Source organism: Antrostomus carolinensis, unplaced genomic scaffold (genome assembly GCF_000700745.2).
Source record: "Antrostomus carolinensis isolate BGI_N321 unplaced genomic scaffold, ASM70074v2 scaffold8174, whole genome shotgun sequence".
In the NCBI taxonomy this organism is placed as follows: Eukaryota; Metazoa; Chordata; class Aves; order Caprimulgiformes; family Caprimulgidae; genus Antrostomus; species Antrostomus carolinensis.
The window spans coordinates 68,721-89,554 of NW_010308791.1; the positions used below are offsets into that span (position 1 = coordinate 68,721).

The 20,834-nt window shown below is 42.1% G+C and overlaps 1 protein-coding gene across 1 annotated transcript in view; it reads left to right on the forward strand.

Annotated features, from left to right (window-relative positions):
- Positions 1 to 1,317: 1,317 nt before the first annotated feature.
- The window catches only part of LOC104523352 (phospholipid-transporting ATPase ID), a gene marked incomplete at its 3' end in the record, with an annotated part of 46,128 nt that continues 26,611 nt past the window's right edge, over positions 1,318 to 20,834 (forward strand). The window contains exons 1-9 of the mRNA XM_029084477.1: positions 1,318 to 1,356; positions 6,322 to 6,435; positions 8,711 to 8,809; positions 9,762 to 9,823; positions 11,458 to 11,530; positions 11,721 to 11,791; positions 12,924 to 13,006; positions 17,302 to 17,460; positions 18,408 to 18,496. Coding sequence (XP_028940310.1) covers positions 1,318 to 1,356; positions 6,322 to 6,435; positions 8,711 to 8,809; positions 9,762 to 9,823; positions 11,458 to 11,530; positions 11,721 to 11,791; positions 12,924 to 13,006; positions 17,302 to 17,460; positions 18,408 to 18,496 — 789 coding nt within the window. The remainder of the gene's footprint in view (positions 1,357 to 6,321; positions 6,436 to 8,710; positions 8,810 to 9,761; positions 9,824 to 11,457; positions 11,531 to 11,720; positions 11,792 to 12,923; positions 13,007 to 17,301; positions 17,461 to 18,407; positions 18,497 to 20,834) is intronic.

Here is a 20,834-nt window from a genome sequence, read left to right on the forward strand (position 1 = left end):
AAACAAAGTTTAAAACAAAGTGCTGTGCAGTTAACTGGAAGGGCTGAGTGTGAAGGTACGTACTACCCACCAGCTCACAAAATTAGTTAAGAATGACTCAGAAGCCAAGTGTGAATGAGTGGCATGCAAAGGCACTTAGTGCAGCACAAAAAAGGACTCAATATAGGTCTGTAAAAATGAAAAGTCAAGTCCTAATCCTGTGTTTATTCACACTGCAGAAAGGAAGGTCCTTCCTGACCAGTAAGAGATTTGCCTGTGTAAAGACTGAAATAAAGTGAAATGCAGGGTGCCAGACGTGGTCCACAAAGGTTTAAGTGCTTTAATCAAGGTTCTTATCTGAGGCAATTCAATCTGTCTGCACTGTCCCCAGCACAGCTGCAGAGGGGACTGTCCCACGTGGATCCACCATGATGGGCTCTCTGTTGACAATCTGGAGAAGAAAATATCTTCTGAAGGTTTTTAGTGTTTGCTCTGGTCCCAATTCCCTTTTATTTCTTCATTTTCACATTGGAATTTAGCACAGCTGCACTGGGACGTCAGAGAGGGCTGCGGAAACTACTTTGAAATTGGCTTTCAGACAATAGGAGAGGAAATGCAGGGCCCATGAGTCAATGATAAATTTCATCTTGGATCAGGATCTAGGGTCAAACCAGCATCCTTTCTGCACGGCCAGCAGCAAGGGGGCTTGCTTGGACTCTGCTTTTGTTCTCCCTGGTCACCTGATGAATTCTCTATTGAAATAGGAGGGATGTATATAACTTCTTATGGCCAATATGCATTGCCCTGGGCTGGATAAGCAGCTGAGTTCTTATCTCTTTGAAACTTAATTGGAGAGTAAGAAGGTAGTAGGTTTAGACTGGTAGTCTAAACCTGGTAGTAGGTTTAGACTCTTCTCCACCTCCTTCCCTTGTATTCTGCGACCTGAGAAGGATGCCTGGTGGATTACCTTGAAGGACCTTCTCAGTGTGGTCAGGATAATGGCAACAGCTGCCCTCTTTTCCCATTCTCAACCTGCAAGCGTTTCCTAGTGTTTGTCATGCCCAAGGCTGAAAGGAGTGATGTCTGATCATGTGAAAAGAGGTCTGTGTAGCCCCTGAAGCAATAACTACAGCAGCAACCTCCACTGCTTCTTCTGCATTTAGGAGGGTGTTAGCTGGATTAATCTGAAGACCACCTGAGATACTGCCAGGGAGCAGCCAGAGCAGGGCTGCCCTATGAGTAGGAAAGAGCTGGGAGCTGAGGGGACCACAGTGCAGGCAATGCCCTCACTGACCAGAGTGCAGTCCTGCAGCATCTGGTCAGGGGGAACAGGGCGGGATGCTAGTAATGGGGCCCATCCTGACCATCCCAGACAAGGTGAGGTGATGAACCAGGTCCAAGGTCCATTTAGGGAGCCCAAGTCAGGAGTGGCAGGAGATGGGTCCGAAGGCAAGACTACACCATAGGTCCAAAGGGCATCCAGGAGGTGGAGCTGGGTAGGTCCATCTGGTAAAATAGGACAGATATCAAGCTGGAGACTTGTACTCCTATTGCATAACTGAAAGCCCACAGCTGGGCTTAAGTGAGCTCCTGAGCCCTGGACAAGGGTAGTAGATGGATATCATATTAGGGCCCTGACAAGCACAGAAAGGTTGAGCTGTGACAGACATGAGCTGCAGTGAAGTCCATGGACACCCTTGGACCAGGTCCTCCACTCCTCATCTTGGCTTAAACTTCATGGAGACAAACTCCTACTGTACTGGTTGGGAGTCTGGTTGTGTGACACCTTAATGAAGAGGATATGATGGTTTGGAGTTTGCCTCCCCTGCACCAGTCATCAGTGCTCCCCTTGACTTCTCTTCCCTGCTTGCCAGCAGCTTCAGGTACTAAGCTGAGCAGGAGCAGAAGACAGTGTAGTCAAAGGAGATGACTAACAGACAGGACGTTTAGAACCTGCACTTGGCCTGTGAGTGATGGCGTAAGGTCATCAAGCCACCTCCATCTGCCCCTGGGTCCTCCTCTGCACCACCATGATGAGGACACACACCACAGTAATGTTACACAGATTAACAGCTCTGTGATGGGATGACTCCAGGCAGAAGGAACAGTGTAGGAAAACACAACTAGTGACCACAGTTTCCTAGAGACCTTACTGAAATACCCAATGTGTGATGGGATCTTGGGACTCACTTTATTATTGCTGCCAGGAGAAGGTTGAGGAGTTACATATGTAAGAAATTCCCAAAACTGTTACAAACAAAACAAAACAAAAAAAAAGGAGGGTGGATTAGAAATGGATTGGTTCATTTCAAGCGTTTGGCCAGTCTTTTACTTCTGGGAGGCAGGATGAGATCTTTACAGGGACCAGATGTACCCCATCACCATCCTGTTGACCTTCCTCAGTCTTCTGTTGAGTTGAGGCTGCTGCCCACCATCAGGAATAAGGCAGTGAACTTGATTGATAGGCTTAAAACAGGTTTATTAAATTTGTCCTTCACAGCCCTGTGGTCACATTTCTGCATATGGCAGCTGTGTGCTTTCAGCTTGGGCTGCTGCAGTTAAACAGAGTGCCCTTGATTTGTACTCCTGCCACCTCCTTGCAAGGCTTTATCAAAGCACGTGGGAAAGCCATTTCTGCTTCTCAGCTGCTTCATTGGTCTGTACCTTGTGCTGCACAGGTACCAGTGAAATTGCCAGGTGTTGTGGCACAGCAATTCCCTGTGGGACCGTCCAGATTTCGATAGGATTTGCTTTCAGCCGTGTTGTCCAGCTGCTAGAAACTAATATGTCACTGACCCTGGGTAAAAATTCAGATGGCCAATACCCTGCCGTACCCTGCCTTTTCCGATTGTCACCCTTTAGCCTCTGTAATATGGCCTCAAAAGCAGAAGTGTCTCTTGTTTCCAGTGACTTTTATGGCGAGGAAATTATTTGTTTGCTCAGCGAACAAAGGTAGGAGCCATCTGCTGAGTGTTTGCCTGCGGTTGGATGTCACAGGCAGGCTTCTGAAAACACCCCCAAAGTAACAACTTATCTGCCAGATCTGGACTTGTGTAACTGTGGCATGATGAGGACTATTCTTAGGGAAAGCATTTTGGTGGAGTCACACCTTCAGGAGGTGTGAATCTAGCCCCTGAAAAGAGCAGATGAGAATAATCCCTCACTCACAGAGGAAGTTACTCTCCTGTCAAGCTTTGCATCTGGAGAGCCTGAGGCTGACAGAGGGTAACTATGCACATGCCTATTTGTTTGGGACACAGGTGCACTCAGGGGCTGCCCATGGTCAACCAGAATTTTAGAGCAGATCTGGGAGTAAGTGAAAAGCTCTTGAGTCCCATCTTTGTGCTCAGCCCATAGAGCTGCTTTTCTTGGATGTTTTATTTTTATAAATTTATAGGAGAACCAGAAGCTCTTCTAAGGCTTCTCAATACTTAATGGCTGCTTCAAAGATTTTTCCTCTCCATCACTTTTCCCAGATGGGACTCTCCCTCACTGAAGACAGAGCATGGGGGAGGGAAGGAGGATGATGGTTAGACGCATTGCCTATAAAATGATGGCTGTGTATGGACTGTTTAACACACTATGGTGCTGTAGGTTCCCGTAGTACCCCTCCCCATCCCAAAGTCAGATTCTGGTACAGCTCTGAAGGAGTGACAGGTTGTGATGGTGTTGAGCATCACAGAATGGGACAAGATCAAGAGCAGAGGGCAACAGATTTCTGTGAAGTCAGTCGAGAGCCTGAGCTGTCAAAGCATGTACCCCTGGAGTATTGCATGAAAACATAAATGATGTCTTGCACAGAGCTTCAACTGTATCTGTGATGTGGGAATGCAGAGCTTTGAACCAGAAAGCCTGAAGTTTTCCCTAGTTTGTGTTTATCATTTAATATTGATATTCCTGTAGCCCCCAAGGGCCACACACATGTTACTTGTTGAATTAGAAATCTTCATAGTGATTAGGAGGAATTATTTTTTTTCTAGTGCTTAGTTTTAATTATAGATTCTAGAATAATTAGAAGATCCACTATAATACCCACTGTCCTTACACTGAGGTTTGTAGTATCTCAGTGTCCCCAAAGACAGTGTATGTCAAACAATATCACAGTCCTGAACTACAACAGAGAAAATACTGGATGTCCAAATTCCTGCATTAAAGCATTTGGAAGCTGTTATGTCTGGGGTTTTTACCATGCCTAATGGCAATAGGAAACAAAATGAATGACTCTGGTTCATGTAGTGGTTTTCCTGACGTAATTAATGGACAGAAATAGAAGGCAGGAATTTAAATAAACCACTTCTATTCTTTTCTTATTCCCCTATGAGATTTTTGTAGGCAAAGATCTATAAACTTCATGTGAGTGTTTACTGAATAGTTTTTCCCATGTTGTATGTGACCCTTTGAAATCAGTTGATGCACAAAGGTCAGGTCCCCTGTACTTACTTTTTCCTGCAGAAACTGTCTTAGCTTTTTTTAAGTAAGTGACTGTGATATTTTTCTTCAGGGGAAGGGAGCATCTTTAGATCCAGGTTTTGTTAAAAAATCTGCCAGACTCTGTGTCTAGTGGACAGAGACTTGTCAAGTAATTTAATTCGCTGTATGTTGGGTCTGCAGAAGAGGCTGCTGTTCCATTGCTTCTGTTTTAGCCATGTCTGTGCAGCCTGTATGCAGCACATATCCCACGATGAAAAAAAAATGGAAATAATCCAAATTTAACTATGTGTCATTACATTTAGATCACAGGCAGAGTTAACCACACCCGGAGATGGCTAAATGATGCCAGAAGACAGGCAATACTGTTTATGGGATGATCACTGATAAACATCTTTTCTTGCTGGAGTGCAATCAACGGGACGATTTGGCTATCTCTTCCATAAAGGGCGTTTCCATCTCTGCTCTTTCAGAGAGTTATTCATTGGCTTGTATGAGGGCTAAAACATGAAGCTAATACTAAAGAATGTTGCTGTACTTTATGTCTGGATGTAGCTAGAAACCGAGTAACTGCCTAAAATGGAATAGCTTCCCCCATACACACCTTATGGAATAACTCCCCAGGACACACCCTATGGTGGTGATCTTAAATAATTGGTTTAATGTCAGAAACATGCTGATATGTATCAGTTTAGATGTCCAGTTCCTGGATTAATGCATGAATTGGAAGTGGCCTGTGATTCATACTTCATACAGCTCCTGTCCTCCCACCAGCTTAGCAGTATCTAAATGCTATTACAGTACTAAACCCACCATTTTTCTCTTCCATTGAAACAGCAAATGTATTACTGAATGAAGGTGCACTGTGTAATACCTGCCTCCTTGTGTTGTCACACCTTAGGTTCCCTGGGAGAGGGTTAACAGGCATTTTCTGTAGAGCTTCAAGGGGGAAAATCTTAGTTGTGTTAGCAACAGATGGCATATATTCATCCAGGACTAACCCTGGATGAGTGCTTGATAAAATTAATCTAAAAAGGAAGTCTAGCACACCTGAAAACTGAAGGGACAGCCCAAGCTGGTGGTCTCAATATGACAGATTGAGCCTGTCTACTAGGTGGCAAGAATTGGACCAGAGAGTTCTGGTCTTCAGGGAAAAAAATACCCTGTTCTGTAATCTCTAGCTTGGGTCTTTCTATGGTTTTTAGAGGATGGATAAGGGAGCAGGTGTTGTTGGAGGCTGGAAAGGCCATCTGCAATTAGAAAAGGAAACTGGAAATAGGGAACAAAGCTGCAACTTGCTTACGGAAATGGTGAGTTCTTCTATTAGTGGCTGTTTGCACAACACGATGTTAAAGTGATCTTTATGGAATAGAAACAAGCCACTGCTCCAAGTTACTGAGTTGAGAGGCTGCTGAGTCAGCTGAAAATAATAATGTCATGTTCTGCTGCTGGGTGACCTATAGCTCCTGAGGGGTTGTCCAGCCGAATGGTGCTTCAAAGTCTCAGACAAGTTATAGATAATTGACCTAGCATGTATTTTCTGACACTGCTTGGTAGACACTACCAGCAAAATGTCTTACGCCTTGGTTACAGTTTTTAATTGTGCATCGTGTAAGAGGAGGGATTAATAAAGAGACAATGCGTCTCTGTGAGTGACTACATGTACCTGTATCTACCTGCTGTTGCACTTTCATAAACTGAGCATCATGTTTTCACCAGTTCCGAGAGGAATTCTGTCTGTTTATCCAGGCTCGACATGACTGTGTGGGGGAAAAGGAAATGTTTTTTGAGATGCTGTTGGAAACAATACTATTGCTAAATATAAGCGAGTAAAAACACAGTTGAAATGGGTTGTGCTGTAATTTTGTTTCCTGTTTTACTGATTCTATTTTTTTCTTTTTTTTTCCCCTACAGAACAATTCAATTAAAACATCAAAATACAACTTCTTCACTTTCCTGCCTCTCAACCTGTTTGAACAGTTTCAGCGAATAGCCAATGCTTACTTTCTTTTCTTGCTGATTTTGCAGGTATGAATGCACTGTGTTGTTTCTAGCAGACTGTGCTGTCTGTTATCAAAGCTGGTCTATGTACTGATTGTTGTAATAAAGTGCAAGCTATATGCCTGTTATGAATTAGTGTTTTAGTAAAACCTTAAACTAGATAGGAAGTAGGGCAGAAAAAAACCAATTTCCTTTCTCACCTTTGGATATGAGGTTTGAACTAAAGGAAGAAAAAAATTTAATTAAATTTTTCAACAAATTGTGGACCTTTTTCATGCCCGGTCCTCCTACCCCTTTGCATCTACATCTGAGTGCTCCTGGCTGTCCTTGGATTTACATTACTTATTCCTCCTGTAGTACAAGAGGAAGTTGTCTCTTATCCATAGGATTAAGGGCAAATTCCATTGGGAGTCTCAAATGAAACAGCAAGAAGAACAACAATTTTGTGACCTGTACTGGTTTCCCTGGGAAGGAAGGAGTTAACATCAGGAAGGCTCAAGGTTGCAGCTAGTTTGCATAAAGCTGAATATTGCTGCTCCCTGCTCATCGGGGTGAGGAAGGTGTCTAATACAGCCTGGCAACACCGTTGAACCCCATGGCTCATAATGGCATTGAGTTGCACTTTGTCCATCGCTGTTGGCAATAACTGCTCTGTCTGAAAGCTGAACACACCGGATAAATTCATATCAGGATTTCTGCCCCTTTGCACTTTGCTAGAATATGGATAAATACAGTGCACTCTGTTGTTGCTGAGTCATACTGGAATACATGTTATTTTTAAAAAGGGTATAATTTTTATTATGTTTTGAGTATGCTATTTTGAATTTGACCATTTCAGTGCACACAAGTTTACAAAATTACCTTTTTCAAATGCTCTTTTCAATTTCAGCTCAAAAAAGCATAGGCAAAATTTTGTTAAGCCTGTAGCAAAGCACATACAATCTTCTTTGCTTATTTACATGGAACAAATTTGGGAAGTATCAGCCCACATATATTTTTAAAGAAAATAGTGAAAGTGCCTTTTCAACTGAGCTGACAGCACCATTCCTGCGTTGCTGTACTGCACTCTAGCTGTTTGTCTATCAAATTCATAGTATTTCAGACTATTTACCTTAAATTATTCAGCTGTGTCTTTTGCCGAACCATCTAGGAATGACTGTATATAAAAGCACACAGCTTTTTCTGCTGCCTGCATCAAGGTAGGCTAAAGAGGACAGCTATTAGTCTTTTATATTTACATATTCCTCCATTTATTTTTTTTCTGTCTTCCACCCACTCACTCCATCCCTGTAGCACTGGGAGTGTCTCTTCCTGCATCAGGAGTGGATGTGATAGGTTGGCTGTGGGGACTCTGCCTCTCTACTCCTTTGGCACAGCCCAGTAGGACATGGATATTCCCAGTTAGGTGAGAAGGTAGCAGTTATGTGTCTGCAGCCTCCATAGCTGAGCAGAGCTGTGTTTGCCTCTGAACATAATTTCTCCTGTCTGGATTTGGTGGTGCTGGTGGGATCTGGGTGGTGACAGTGCAGCAGAAGGAGAAATCTCAAAGAGCAGGTCTCCACCCTTAAGTGGCATAATTGTCAACTTCACAATGCACATAGAGTTGACACTGCCCAAATGCAGTCTGATGGACACAGTGATGCTGGTGTCCCATTGATTCTATCATTAGTGCTGGTTTTCTGGAGGAAGGGGAGAACTACGGTGGGCTAAGACATCCATCTCTGCATCACTGAAGGCATGACAGAGTCACCTTCAACTCCTGGGTCTTCTCACTATTGAAGATGTGGGAAATAAAAATGGCTCTGTTGATCTTGGAAGAGCAAGGTCAGCCCTGGCAACAGCTGTATGTTATTTATTGATATGAAGTTTACTTCAGCAAAATGCAAAGAGTTACTGATGAAAACGAGAAGCGTTGAAGGCTTGGCACAACAGGCCTTGCTCCGATAGCTCTGGGTCCCTCACAGCAGGCTTGCCCATGTCAGTGCCTCCAGAAAAATCCACAGGGCACTTTGCAATCCTAATGTTACAAACAACAAGAAAGAGCAACCCACTGCACTTCCTGACAGCTCCATGCTTATACCCTAAGTTACAGCTTGTTTTGTAAGCAAGGCGTGGGTTGCCTGGCTGTCCCACCTTTGTTGGGTCGCATATAAGTGATAGAGTTGCCTTTCTGTCTTTATTCTGTATGCAGATACAATAGAAAAAAATGTTATCTGCAGCTTCCTCAGAAAACAGTGTTTTGTTTCCATCTGTTTGCTGAACTGGCAGGAAATTTCTCAACTCAGATCTTTTCTTCCTACAGCTGATTCCTCAGATTTCCTCGCTGTCCTGGTTTACAACGGTGGTACCCCTAGTGCTGGTGCTGGCTGTATCGGGAGTCAAGGATGCCATCGATGATTTTGTAAGATCAGTGTTGCTGACCTGTACTTTGGAGTTTGCCTGTGATTCTTCAGCACAGTGACTAAAGCAAACCACTTAAAATAAACACAGACAGTAGCAAGCAGTTGGAGAACTGATCTGTAGCCAAATGGGTTCTGAGATTAGATGCCCAAATCTATGGTTCACTACCTAAAAAGAGGCTTGAATTTCCAAACTGCTGAGCAGCCCAGCAGCTTCATTGACTTTCTGTGAAGCTGCTCAGCATCTCTGAAAATGTGGTCACTGGTAGATGTGTCTGGAAGCATGCACATAAGTCTATTCTTAGGCTTCCACTTTGGAGAACTCATTCTCTGCCATCTAGCTGCAATGTAGGCAGTAAAAACATTTGGTGGGAAGTAAGCATACAACCTGTGTGTGATACTTTCAAACTTGCACAGCAGCCAAAGTCTGCTGCCATCAAAGCTAATGGTCAAAGTCCCATTGACTTCACAGGGTGATGTTTGAGCTGAGTTTAGCATCTGATTTTCTCTTGTTATTAAATAATTTTGATGCTCTCTGGAGACTCAGTGCAACTTTCCAAGTAGGCAGATGAGAGGCAGCGAGATGTTGTCCCAGGGAGCAATGACAGAACATCTGTGACCACTTTCTATATCAGAGCAGAGGAATGGATTTCTCTGGATGCTTAACAAAACTGTGGTGGGCAGGACCAACACCAGTTGAGTCAGGACTGTGCTAAGTGACATCGGAAACTCTACCCTTCTTCTTCGCTCCATGTTGCCTGTTGCTCTTCGCAGTCCAGTTGTGCCATATATTACTAGTGTAATCATGGGCTTGACTATGCCTCATTTATTACTCTAATCTGCCTGACCCATTCAGCCAGCTGGGTGAAAACCTAAAATGTTAATGAACTGCCTACAGCTCTTGTGTGCTTGGTTTCCTGGAAATGCCTTTTAACATACTGATCAAAATTTCAGAATCGACACAAAAGCGACAAACATGTCAACAACCGTCCAGTCCAGGTCCTGATCAATGGCATGTAAGTCCTTTTCTTTTTGCTTTAATTTTGACCAGGCAGAGCATTTTATTAATAATATATATTTTTTTTTTCTGTGTGATTTGCAAGGATCACTAAATAATTTGAAATTGAATTGTCTTTCACACCATTAGTTCACTATGCAGTTATGGACTATGTGTCTGACTAATGAACCCAAGAGACATCTACCACAGTCAGTGCAGGTATCATGGCTGTGACCTTGCACTGACAAAAAGTAAACTTTTTCTGTTCCTGGATAAATATATATGTTTAAATAAGTGATACTTTCAGGGTATTGTATTATTTTACTCCTTACCCTAAAAATAACAAGCGAGGTTATCTTCCAATGTTCATTTGTGTTCATAGCATTTATTTCTGCATTAAACAAAACTAGGCATCATCAACAAGTTATTTTAAATTAAGAAGCAGGAATAGCTTCCTCATACATGTCATAATACTTTGAGTGTGTGTAGCAGTTCTGGCTTATACGTACTCAAAACATTTCAGCTGTGAGCTTTGGACATTGTACTGCTAACAGTGTTCTTTCCCGCAGAAAAAAACAGCAGAGGCTTTGGCTTTTGTGGCAGACAGATGTGCTGTTTACTTGCGGCTCCATGGAGTCCAACTGTGTGTAGGACACAGCTGTAGACAGCTGTGAAGTCTCTGGTGACTTTTTTTTCCGTACTATAGATAGCAGTATGTTGTGTAAACTCCAGCAGATGACAAAACAGTTAAAAATATAACTGGAAACTGAAGAATAGGAACGTACTTTTTTGTGCTTTCTGCTAAGTAAACTAGTTTCTTAGTTTACAGTGTTAGTTACTGTGTCTAGGAAACAAATTGAAATAGAAATTTTCTAATATTTTGCCTTTGTTCAAAAACTAAAAACCATGAGTCCTGCCCAGCTCTGGCCAACATTGTAAAAACAAGGCTGGGCTGAACTCAAGCTTGAATACCCCGTCCTGTTTTGATATAGCTCTTGATATTTCTCACCTCTAGATTTTGCATATACAGCTATCATGACTTGGTTACGTTCATGCTTGCAGTTTAGCTGGCTGTCTCCATGCACATCTTGCTTAGTGCTGTGAAAGCCACTGCAGAGATGGGCTTAGGTAGGCACATGCACCACCAAAGCACTTGTGACCACCTTCCTGACAGCCAGGCCCACACAGAACCAGATCTGTTGCTCTGACTGTTAATACCACTTAGAAAAACTAACACAACTGGCAATTTTCCCAGATATTTGGGAAGTCTGTTACACAAAGTAGAGTTTTTTCCTGATGCAATGTGGCCCTTTAGGAGAAGGAAGGGAGTAGTTAGTGCAGAAAGTGCACATGGACTGTGCTACTATTGTGGGGAGTGATCTCAACCCTGCATGGGTCACCTCAACCCCTGTTACTGCTTTTTTATATGGTAGTGGTCCCTTAGCTTAGCATGGATCAGGCTGCATCATAGAATCGTTTTGATTGGAAAAGACCTTTAAGATCATCGAGTCCAGCCAAATGGCAGACCCTGCTCCATCTTATCAAAAGCCCAAGTCCTGATGACACCTACAGACTGGCTTCAGAAGAGCCCAGTATCCTACATTCCCAAGTGATGTTCACTCTATGTCCTACTTACTCAGAGTTTTCTTGCAGGTTAAAGGATGAAAAATGGATGAATGTCCAAGTGGGGGATATAATAAAATTAGAAAACAACAACTTTGTGACGGTGAGTAGTGTTTCTCTCCATAATGCTTGCAGTTAGTCTCTGTAATTACTCTTATCACTCATAAGAAAATGAGTCAGTAGTGATGATAACTGCCTCAGAGACCTGAAGTGTGCAGAAACCACATGTAGCATTGCGATGCCATGCCCTCTGACTGTGTGAACTCATGCCAAGTCTGTCTGTCTGTGTGCAGGCTGATCTACTGTTACTATCAAGCAGTGAGCCGCACAGCCTGACATACATTGAGACAGCTGAACTGGACGGGTAAGTGAGTTTGGGTGCTTCTCTGATGACCCTGGGTGCTGCAACCTTACCTGCAGTAGGTTTTGTAGCAGGAGTTTCCTAATACACAGAATGAACTTTGAGTAGGTAACTTGAAAATAACATCTTCTGGTGGATACTTTTGCCTTTTTCAGTGCAAAAGTCATGTAAGGAGTAGACTTTTTAGTTTCAGTGACAGTCCTTCTAGCACTTGAGAGTTAGTTTGAAATGTATTCTTGCAATATTCCAAGTCACTGGGAGATTTATGTTTCTCATGTCTCCTTTAGTCTTTCCTCTTAGCCAGGTTATCTGGGTGAGATAATTATAACAAATAACTCCAGTAATCTCTTTTGGACTGCTATACCATAATATTAATGCATGCACACTGCAAAGGCTTCCAAACTTTGCTCACTGCAGGGCACAAATGACCACAGGTCAGAGGGCTGCAACTAATTTGTATTAATTGGAATAAACTGGATGTGACCTCATCTTTATGGCCAAATTTGCATTACCTATTCTGCATTTCCTCGAGCTATCATCAGCTTGAAGGACTAAGCAAGACCAGAGAGACCAATAAATTGTGTCTCTCCTGATACCCTACAGATAGCCCTCTGGACTTTACCCATCTGATATCTGCTGAAAAATGAGGTTGTAGTTCCTGTACATGCAAGTGCCAGGAGGCCCTGAACAAACACACTGTTTCTTTGACATTGCATTTCCAACTCCTCAGATAGCTAGTCCCATGACTTGAGTACTGTTCAGAACCTGAACACCATGGGAGAAGATCTCCTATATGCTCAGGTACCTCAGGGTTCAGTGGTATGAGTGGCAGGATAGAGAGTGAGCTGCACAGGGAGCTGAGATGCCTGGTCTTGCACTGTGAAAATGAGAAGACAGTCACCTCACTCTCTTTAGTACCATGGTACCATGTCCAGAATTCTTCTAGCTTTCCTGTCTTTGCGGCTGAAAGAGACAAGTACAGTCTTTGGCCAGGTAAAAAAGGACAATGATGGCATGGTCCATCTGATGTCTAAGGGAGAAGACTGTCCTCAAGAACAGAAATGACTTTGAGGGAGAACTTTCAGTTCATGTAGGACTTTCAGTTCATGTTTTTGTCTCATGTTATTTGTTTCAGTGAAACAAACCTGAAAGTGAAGCAGGCACTGACAATCACTGCAGAGCTGGGAGAAGATCTTCAGAAACTGACAGAGTTCAATGGTGAGTCTACATGGAAAATACACTTTCCAGAGGATTTGCCCAAACACTAGAGTCCAGAGAGTGTTTGGAAGCCTTCCTTCCAGGCTGTCTCCACTCCCTGCTAGGAGTCCTCTGGATGCAGTGTCAGGAAAACAGAATGGATACATTGCAGTCTGTACAAGAGATATAAACAGCACACATAGAGAAAGAGGTCCCCGTTTGCCCTGCATGGCTATAACCTGAAACTGCATTGATGGTATTTCTCCTTCTGGCTGCACACTTTCCTTTAGCATCTATCTGTTCATGTTGAGACTGTCCACATCAAACTTCAATACAAGTGTTCATGTAATTGCACAGTAGAAACTGTTTTCCCAAAACTGCATGCTTAGTTCTGATCTCAAAATATTTTCACACTGTGCTTTTACGTTGATGCAGCGATGCATCAATTACATTTTAGTTTCTGAGCAACGGCACTTTCCAGACACCATACAGACCTGAGGACTAGCTATGCACACAGGACAGGTGACTGCTTGACAGCCTGAAGCCTTGCCCTACCAGCATTTCTCTCCTCTCTCGATGCCACAATAAAGACTGTATTTTAAGATATTTAAAGACAAACAGTGCACGTGTGTTTAATGGGCAACATGTCCTTTCTCAACAGTTTTGTATATCACATAAAGAATAGAATAGAATAGAATAGAATAGAATAGAATAGAATAGAATAGAATAGAATAGAATAGAATAGAATAATTTCAATTGGAAGGGACCATCTAGGAATGATCATCTAGTCCAACTGCCTGACCAATTCAGGGCTGACCAAAAGTTAAAGCATGTTGTTAAGGGCATTGTCCAAATGCCTCTTAAACCCTGGCAGGCTTGGGGCATTGACCACCTCTCTAGAAAGCCTGTACCAGTGTTTGATCACCCTCTCGGAAAAGAAGTGTCTTCTGATGTCCAGTCTAAACCTCCCTTGGTGCAGCTTTGAACTGTTCCCACACATCCTATCAGTGGACACAAGGGAATATATAGCAGCCTATACACAGAAAGGAGCCAGATCTGTCAAAATCAGAATACTCCATGCTCACACATCATCTATCTGCAGAGAGAGGATGGGAGAACAGACCAAGTGGTGTTAGTCACGCTCTGCAGTGCCCTGCTGGCTTCAGTATGAGGGCAGGATTATGGGGTCAGTATGGAAAAGGGTGGAGTGAGTCCTGCAGTCCTTGGAAAGTTTCAAGGACTGCAGTCTCTCAGGAAATATTTTTAGATAAAGAGGAAAAATAATTTAAAAAAAAAAATTCTCTTTGAAATAACTGAATGATTCCAGGACAAATGGTGGGGACGTGGCAGAGAGTTAGCATAGCTGGGACTGTCTCTGGTAGAGTCATCCAAAGTCATGGGCTTTTCTTTTGCTTTCTGCACTTAGGTTTTATGAAATAATATGTGTGGTCTCAGCTGAGTGTCAGCTCAGTACATCAGGATTTCTCTGAACTGATGGCTGAGGTTCTGAGTGTTTAAAGTCTTGAGAAATATGTTTTTACAGGTGCAATGAGATGCTTTATGTTGAGCACCAGGAATGAGCCATCCCTAAATAGTCAGAGTGGCATGCCTCAATTGTTTTCCTGAAGAGGCTGCAGTGTGTATCAATTTGTAAGCAAAATTTTAATCTTAAATAATTTTTCAAGCATTTTCTGTGTAATGCTTATCTAAGGATATTGCATTCTTGAAAATGCATAATTAAAAAATATTTTGAAATATTTTTGGAAATTAATTTTTTTTAAATAAAATATTTATTTGTCCTTTAAATCTCTATTTTAGTTATATTGTAAATAAAAGTGCCCTCTTTGCAATACTTAAAATGAATAAAATGTTTCCCAGGATGATTTATATTTGGCAGAGTACTGCGAAGAGTGCCTGGAATCAGACCAAACCTTGCATTTCCCCAGCAAACCTCTGTAGAAGTATTTAAATATTTATGTAACTCTTTATCTAATTACTTCTGAAGACAGGAAGAGAGAACAGGGTTGAGCAGCACTCAGTGGAATGCTTAATATGAGTTACGATGTTTGTTGACATCGCGATGGTTCAGATAAGGAAGAAGCTTGCAAAATGCTGAACTTTATTTGATTTGGGGAACTGGGAAATGAGAAAGGAAACAATAATTTTCGGTTACTTGCTACTTATAACATGTAGACTTGGCAGTATTTAACTCTTTCAGGTGAAATGCATTCAGGTATCTTCTTGGTGTTAATGGGAGGAGGAGACAGGAGGCATGGTGCCTTATGAGATATCTTCAGCTGCAGAGTTACTGAGGTCAGTGCAGGTGTATTAGGTGAGTGTCCAGAGCTTCTCACTTCTTTGTGATCAGTCTAATTTGGATGAATCTCTTCTGATCTCAAAATCAGCATAGCAGTAACCCAGACCTATCCATTTACTGGAAAGCAGATGTAGATATTGACACGCAAGGTACTCGCAGGAGTGTTGTCCCAGAGCTGGCATGAGGAGAGGCACAGTCTTCCTTTGGGGGATCATGCCCTGGGTTTCATTCACCAAAGTCTCATTGTCCTGTGTTTCACGTTGCACTGCAAAGCCTCTGTTTTCTTGGTGCTTTTCAAGAGGTTGCAAGGGCTCCAGTGAGATGGGTCTGGCTACTGAAGAGTTTTAGGAATTATGGGTTATAGGTTTGATTGCTCTTGGATTAACTAGATGATAAAATAGAAGATCAGCATAGTTGTTACCTTGAGCTCTGATGTCACATATGTCACAGAATTTCCTGATCATTTCATCTTTCAAGTCTGATGATTTATCTGCCCCAGAGTAGAGCTGCTTTTCTATGAAAAGAACATCCATTCTTGATTTTAAAATTTGCAGTGGAGGAGACTACCACTATACTTAAAGTTGTACTTTTCCTCTGGACTTATCTCAATTCTCTTTCCAGTCTCTTGAACCTGGTGTGTTTTGTCTGAGAACAACTGGAAGAGCTGTATTCTGTGCAAATGCTAGTCCTTATGTAGATATTTGCAGCCTGCAAACAAAGTAACTTTAATGTTTCTGCTGATTAAGTGAACCGACTGAACTCTTGGATTCCCTTTCAGTAAGGTGTATTTGTATTTCCCAGTTCTTTTCAATACATCCACAGGGCTCTGCTTTGAATCTTTAAATGTCAGGTGCAGATGTTGATATGAATAATAATTTTTATACCAAAGTATCTGTGTTTACAGTTTTGTGTGAACACATTTTATTACAAGAAACAAATATAAATGGAAATAGAAACAGGCTCTCCAATTACTTACAGTGTCAGCTGTATGGCCAAAGAAGGTAGGGGTATCTTTTTTCATGTGCCACTGGGACTTAAGTTATGAAACAGATTAAATTAAAAAACAGTGAACAAAGACACCTCATTTAATTACTCTTCTGCAGCCTTCAGGCTATGATTTTTCTTGCTTGGGCTCCTACATTTTTAAAGAAAATTGAATAGAAATTATGTGAAGTCAGCACTTTCAGCTAAAGTTATCCAGTGACATCCTACCACTATGAACTTGCTGTGAAAGGATTAAAAGTATGTTGCTGGTTCAACGTTTCTTCTCATCCACACAAAAGCTGTGGAAACTTTGTTTTGTACTCTGTCAGTAAAAAACTGCCATGTTCAAAGAATAGGATAAATCCCAGTTCATTGTGGTTCATTGGATTATGACATGAATATGGGGAAAGAGCAATATCCCACATCAGTAAACACAGGATACAAGATGGGAACAACAGAGTCAGGAGTGGACTGTGAAATATTGGAACAGCTTGAGAATGCAGTATTGAAAAAGTATATTCTGTACATACTAGAAACTAGAAAACAGAGAATTTCTCCATTTTTTCTATGAGAACAGGCTGAGAGAGTTGGGGTTATTCAGCATGGAGAAGGTCCCCGGGGAGACCTTATTACAGCCTTTCAATATATAAAGGGGTCTGAAAGAAAGATAAAGAAAGACCTCTTGCCAAGTCCTGTAGTGACAGGACAAGGGGTGATGGTTTTAAACTGGAAGAGGATAGGTTTAGATTGGACATAAGGAATGCATTTTTTTATTATGAGGTTGGTGAGACACTGGCCCAGGTTGCCCAGAGAAGTGGATGCCCCCTCCCTGGAAGTGTTCAAGGCCAGGTTGGATTGGGCTTTGAGCAACACAATCCAGTGAAAGATGTCCCTGCCCATAGCAGCAGGTTGGACTAGATGATCTTTGAAAGTCCCTGCCAACCAAACCATTCTGGGATTCTGGGATTTTGTGCGGGCCAATTTTTCGATTTTTGTTTTTAACTTCCTTTTACAGGTGAAGTCAAATGTGAGGCACCAAATAACAAACTGGATAAGTTCACAGGAACACTTACTCTACGAGGAGAGAAGTATGCCCTGGACAATGAGAAGATGTTGCTGAGGGGCTGTACCATTAGGAACACAGAGTGGTGCTTCGGTCTCGTTATTTATGCTGGTAGGTAGAAAAATTATGTGACTTGCAGAACACAGCAGCACTAGCATGGAAGTGCATCACACCCAGTATGCACAAAGGAACTCTTTGGAAAATATGTTTCTACCAGGTACAAGAACAAAAGCAAAATGATACATGAGACCCCTTGGTTTAACTCTGAACTAGAAATTATGCGTATTACAGGGGATTTTAATCTGAAGTTTTTTGTAGTGGTCTGTAAGACCACTTTTGCAAATGCTACATTACAGCATTCAATTCCATCTCAATTAAATGCTTTAGTAAGCAGTAGTCTTTTATTTCAGAAATGCATACAGCAAAGTACATGAGAGAAGTCTTGATCAATTGATAAGAATGAATATAGGAATTAAATCTGTTTTAAAATTAAAGCTGAATTAAATCTGCCTTTACTGGCCCACACTGGGCCAATCAGAGTCTTTCTCTCACCAGGCTTGTTCAAAATTTTTCGCCCATAAGTGTATTCGATTAGAAATACCACATCATTTCTCTGTGATTTTAATCCATATTGGAATATCAGGGTCATCAATAATATTATTGTAGACCATTAAATCTATGCTTTTTATGAGCATAGACCTTCTATTGTTCCTATACTGCTGTAGACATGCGAGATGAGGTATAATATGTCACCAATAACACAGCAGTATCAGGTATTCTGTGAAAAGTAATTAAACCTGAAAGGGAGGATTGACTGTTGAAAGAAGAGAGCAGGATAAAAATCCAGAATTAAAGGTTTTATGTGACTCTCTCCATAAAATCTCAGGCAAGTGACTTAACCTTTTTCTGCCTAAGTTTCCTGCCGGCACTGTAAACTGCATGTACCTGACTTCAAGAAAGCTGTGTTGGGTATTTATGTTGTTAAGTACAGTGGGGCCTCAGAGGGAATAAGCTTCAGAATGGCTAAGCTTTATTACTGAAATTCATTTCTTCTCCAGGGCCAGACACCAAACTAATGCAGAACAGTGGAAAAACAACTTTTAAACGGACGAGCATTGATCGGCTCATGAACGTCCTTGTGTTGGTGGTAAGTCTGATTAATGTGTCTTCATTTCTTCAGATGTGTTCATCATTTCTAGATGCTCCACCTCTTTTTCCACACAAATGAGAGAATATCAGAAGTGACTAATGATAAAAAGAAAAATTATGTAATAATTTATTAGCAGCCTGAGTTCTCTCTGCCAGCAAGTTCTCTCTTGCAAAGCAAGACCATTACATTGACAGCATTAAGGACCTTTCTTCTGAGTTTTTTCTTTGCTCTGCTCTCACTTTTTGTAAGATTTTTTTTGTGAGAATCACTTTGAAGCCTGCAAATGCCTTTTATCCCTGGTAATTTTGTCATTTTCTATTTAAATAAACATTAGCAGTTCTCCCTCTTCCTCCTGATTTCTTGGCATCTCTGTTGATATCTGCATAGGATTTGGTAATTGAGTTTGTTAATTTACATGATGCCAGCTTCTGACTTAACACATTAGGGTAAAATATTAGACGTGGTCTCATTAATGCTGGGAAACTGGTGTTCTTAGCAGCTGGGAAATTTGGGAACACTAATCTTACATAACAGGCACTCTCCTCAAATTGCAAAACAGATCTGATTTGAGAGATAAGCTTGTCAGTGGTTTTAACAAATGGCAAATACTTCCAGTCAGAGGTAGTGATTCTTTTACAGACTCTCCCAAGATTTTACCACTTGAGTTCAAAGCCACTCAGGGAAGGAAGACATACACTCTTGACACTGCTTTACTCTTTGTTGCTTGAAGAAAAGCTATTTAGTTTCTGGCTTTTATTTTCCTTTGGGTGCAAGTTTGTCATGCTTTTTCATGCATGCTGCATCACCTTCAGTTTATGACACTGGGAAGGTCTGGTGGCCACTGTTTCCTCTTCTTCCCTCCTGCCCTGGCTCTTCAGCACAACCTGACAGCTAGGCTGGGGCCAGGATCCATCCCTAGGCACTGAAGGAAACCCTGGAGAAGGTGTCCAACAGTAGTCTGTCCATCCCAACAAGGCTATCCCGAGCTCTCCTTGTCCTCTGTGACTTCATACCTCCTCACCACTGGGGCTTATAGCACAAACATCTCCAGGATGGCATCACTGTCCAACTTTGACACTTCATCCCAGCCCTGTCCTCCTGCTTTTTTCTCAGGATCCCAAAAGCTCTTAGGTGGGCCCAGATATGGGAGATGATAGTGGACAGAGCCACTTGTGCCTCTGTGAGACTGAAATTCTACCAAAGCAGCAGCAGTTAGCCTAACTCCCAGAGCTGTGAGGCAGTGTTCTGAACATCTGCATGTGTGTATTTGCTCTAAAGCAGTGCCACAGCACAGAGAGCTGCTCCAGGGTCATCTTGAAGCCCTCTTGGGTCCTTGCTCCATGTACAGTAAGGACATGCCCTTGACTTGAGTAACCTTACATCAGTCTTCTCCAAGTGAAAATCTTGATTACCATCATCAGCTTGTTTCCCTTAGTGTTTTCTTCTCTTTCACTTAAAGGGACAGCAAAAAGAAACAAGGTTTGGGCCACTGACATTCAAAATTTTGCAAGCATTTGAAAAACTTCACATTTTATTAGGTGTTCTGCTATGCTCTAGCTAGAGAGGAGGATGGGCTGTGAGGGATCCACAGGGCATATAAATGGAGCAGAGAAAAACTGAATAGGGAACTTGGAATTTAGCATTCGATTCAGATTTGCCTTTCACAAGTCAAGGCTCCCACCCAGAGCTTTCAGTCTGTTTGGCCTCTCTTCAGGAACACAAACAAGATGAATTTACCTTCTGGCTCCATTTTAAAAAACTGAGCAAGTTGCAGCCGATTGCATCAGCCTCTGCCTGGGTTCTTGGGTGCTGATGGAGCCAAGGGTGTGTTTTTCTCCTTTACACGTTTTTAAGGCACCTAACATTTTGGTGTCTAAGTAAAGCTCTGCCCTACCCTAAACTACAGGTTCTTTGCACACCCAAGGGGCTGTGACATCAGGTCCTTCCAGCTCACCCAGTGGTTGAACGTTACGAAACGCTGTCATAAAAAAAGGCAGTATATTGTGCTCTTGAGTTTGGAAATGCAAAACAGCCACAACTGGCTATAAACAGCTCATTTTAAGTGTAATGCAACTTGTATCATGTTAACACTGGCAAAGCTATTTTGTGTTTAGTTGTCCATAAAACTTCCAGGCACAAAGCAGTGTTTAAACAGGGCTCACCAATGGAATCCTGGTAAAATGTTGCCCTGGTCTGTCCCAACAAGGGTTAATCAGGAGTGAACCTTTCCAGATGGCAACGGTAGCTGTTTTTTCATGTCTGGAAGCATTTCTCCGGGATCTAAGAGAGAGAGCAGTCAATGCTCCTCTACTGGGGACGCACCTGCCAGCTCCAG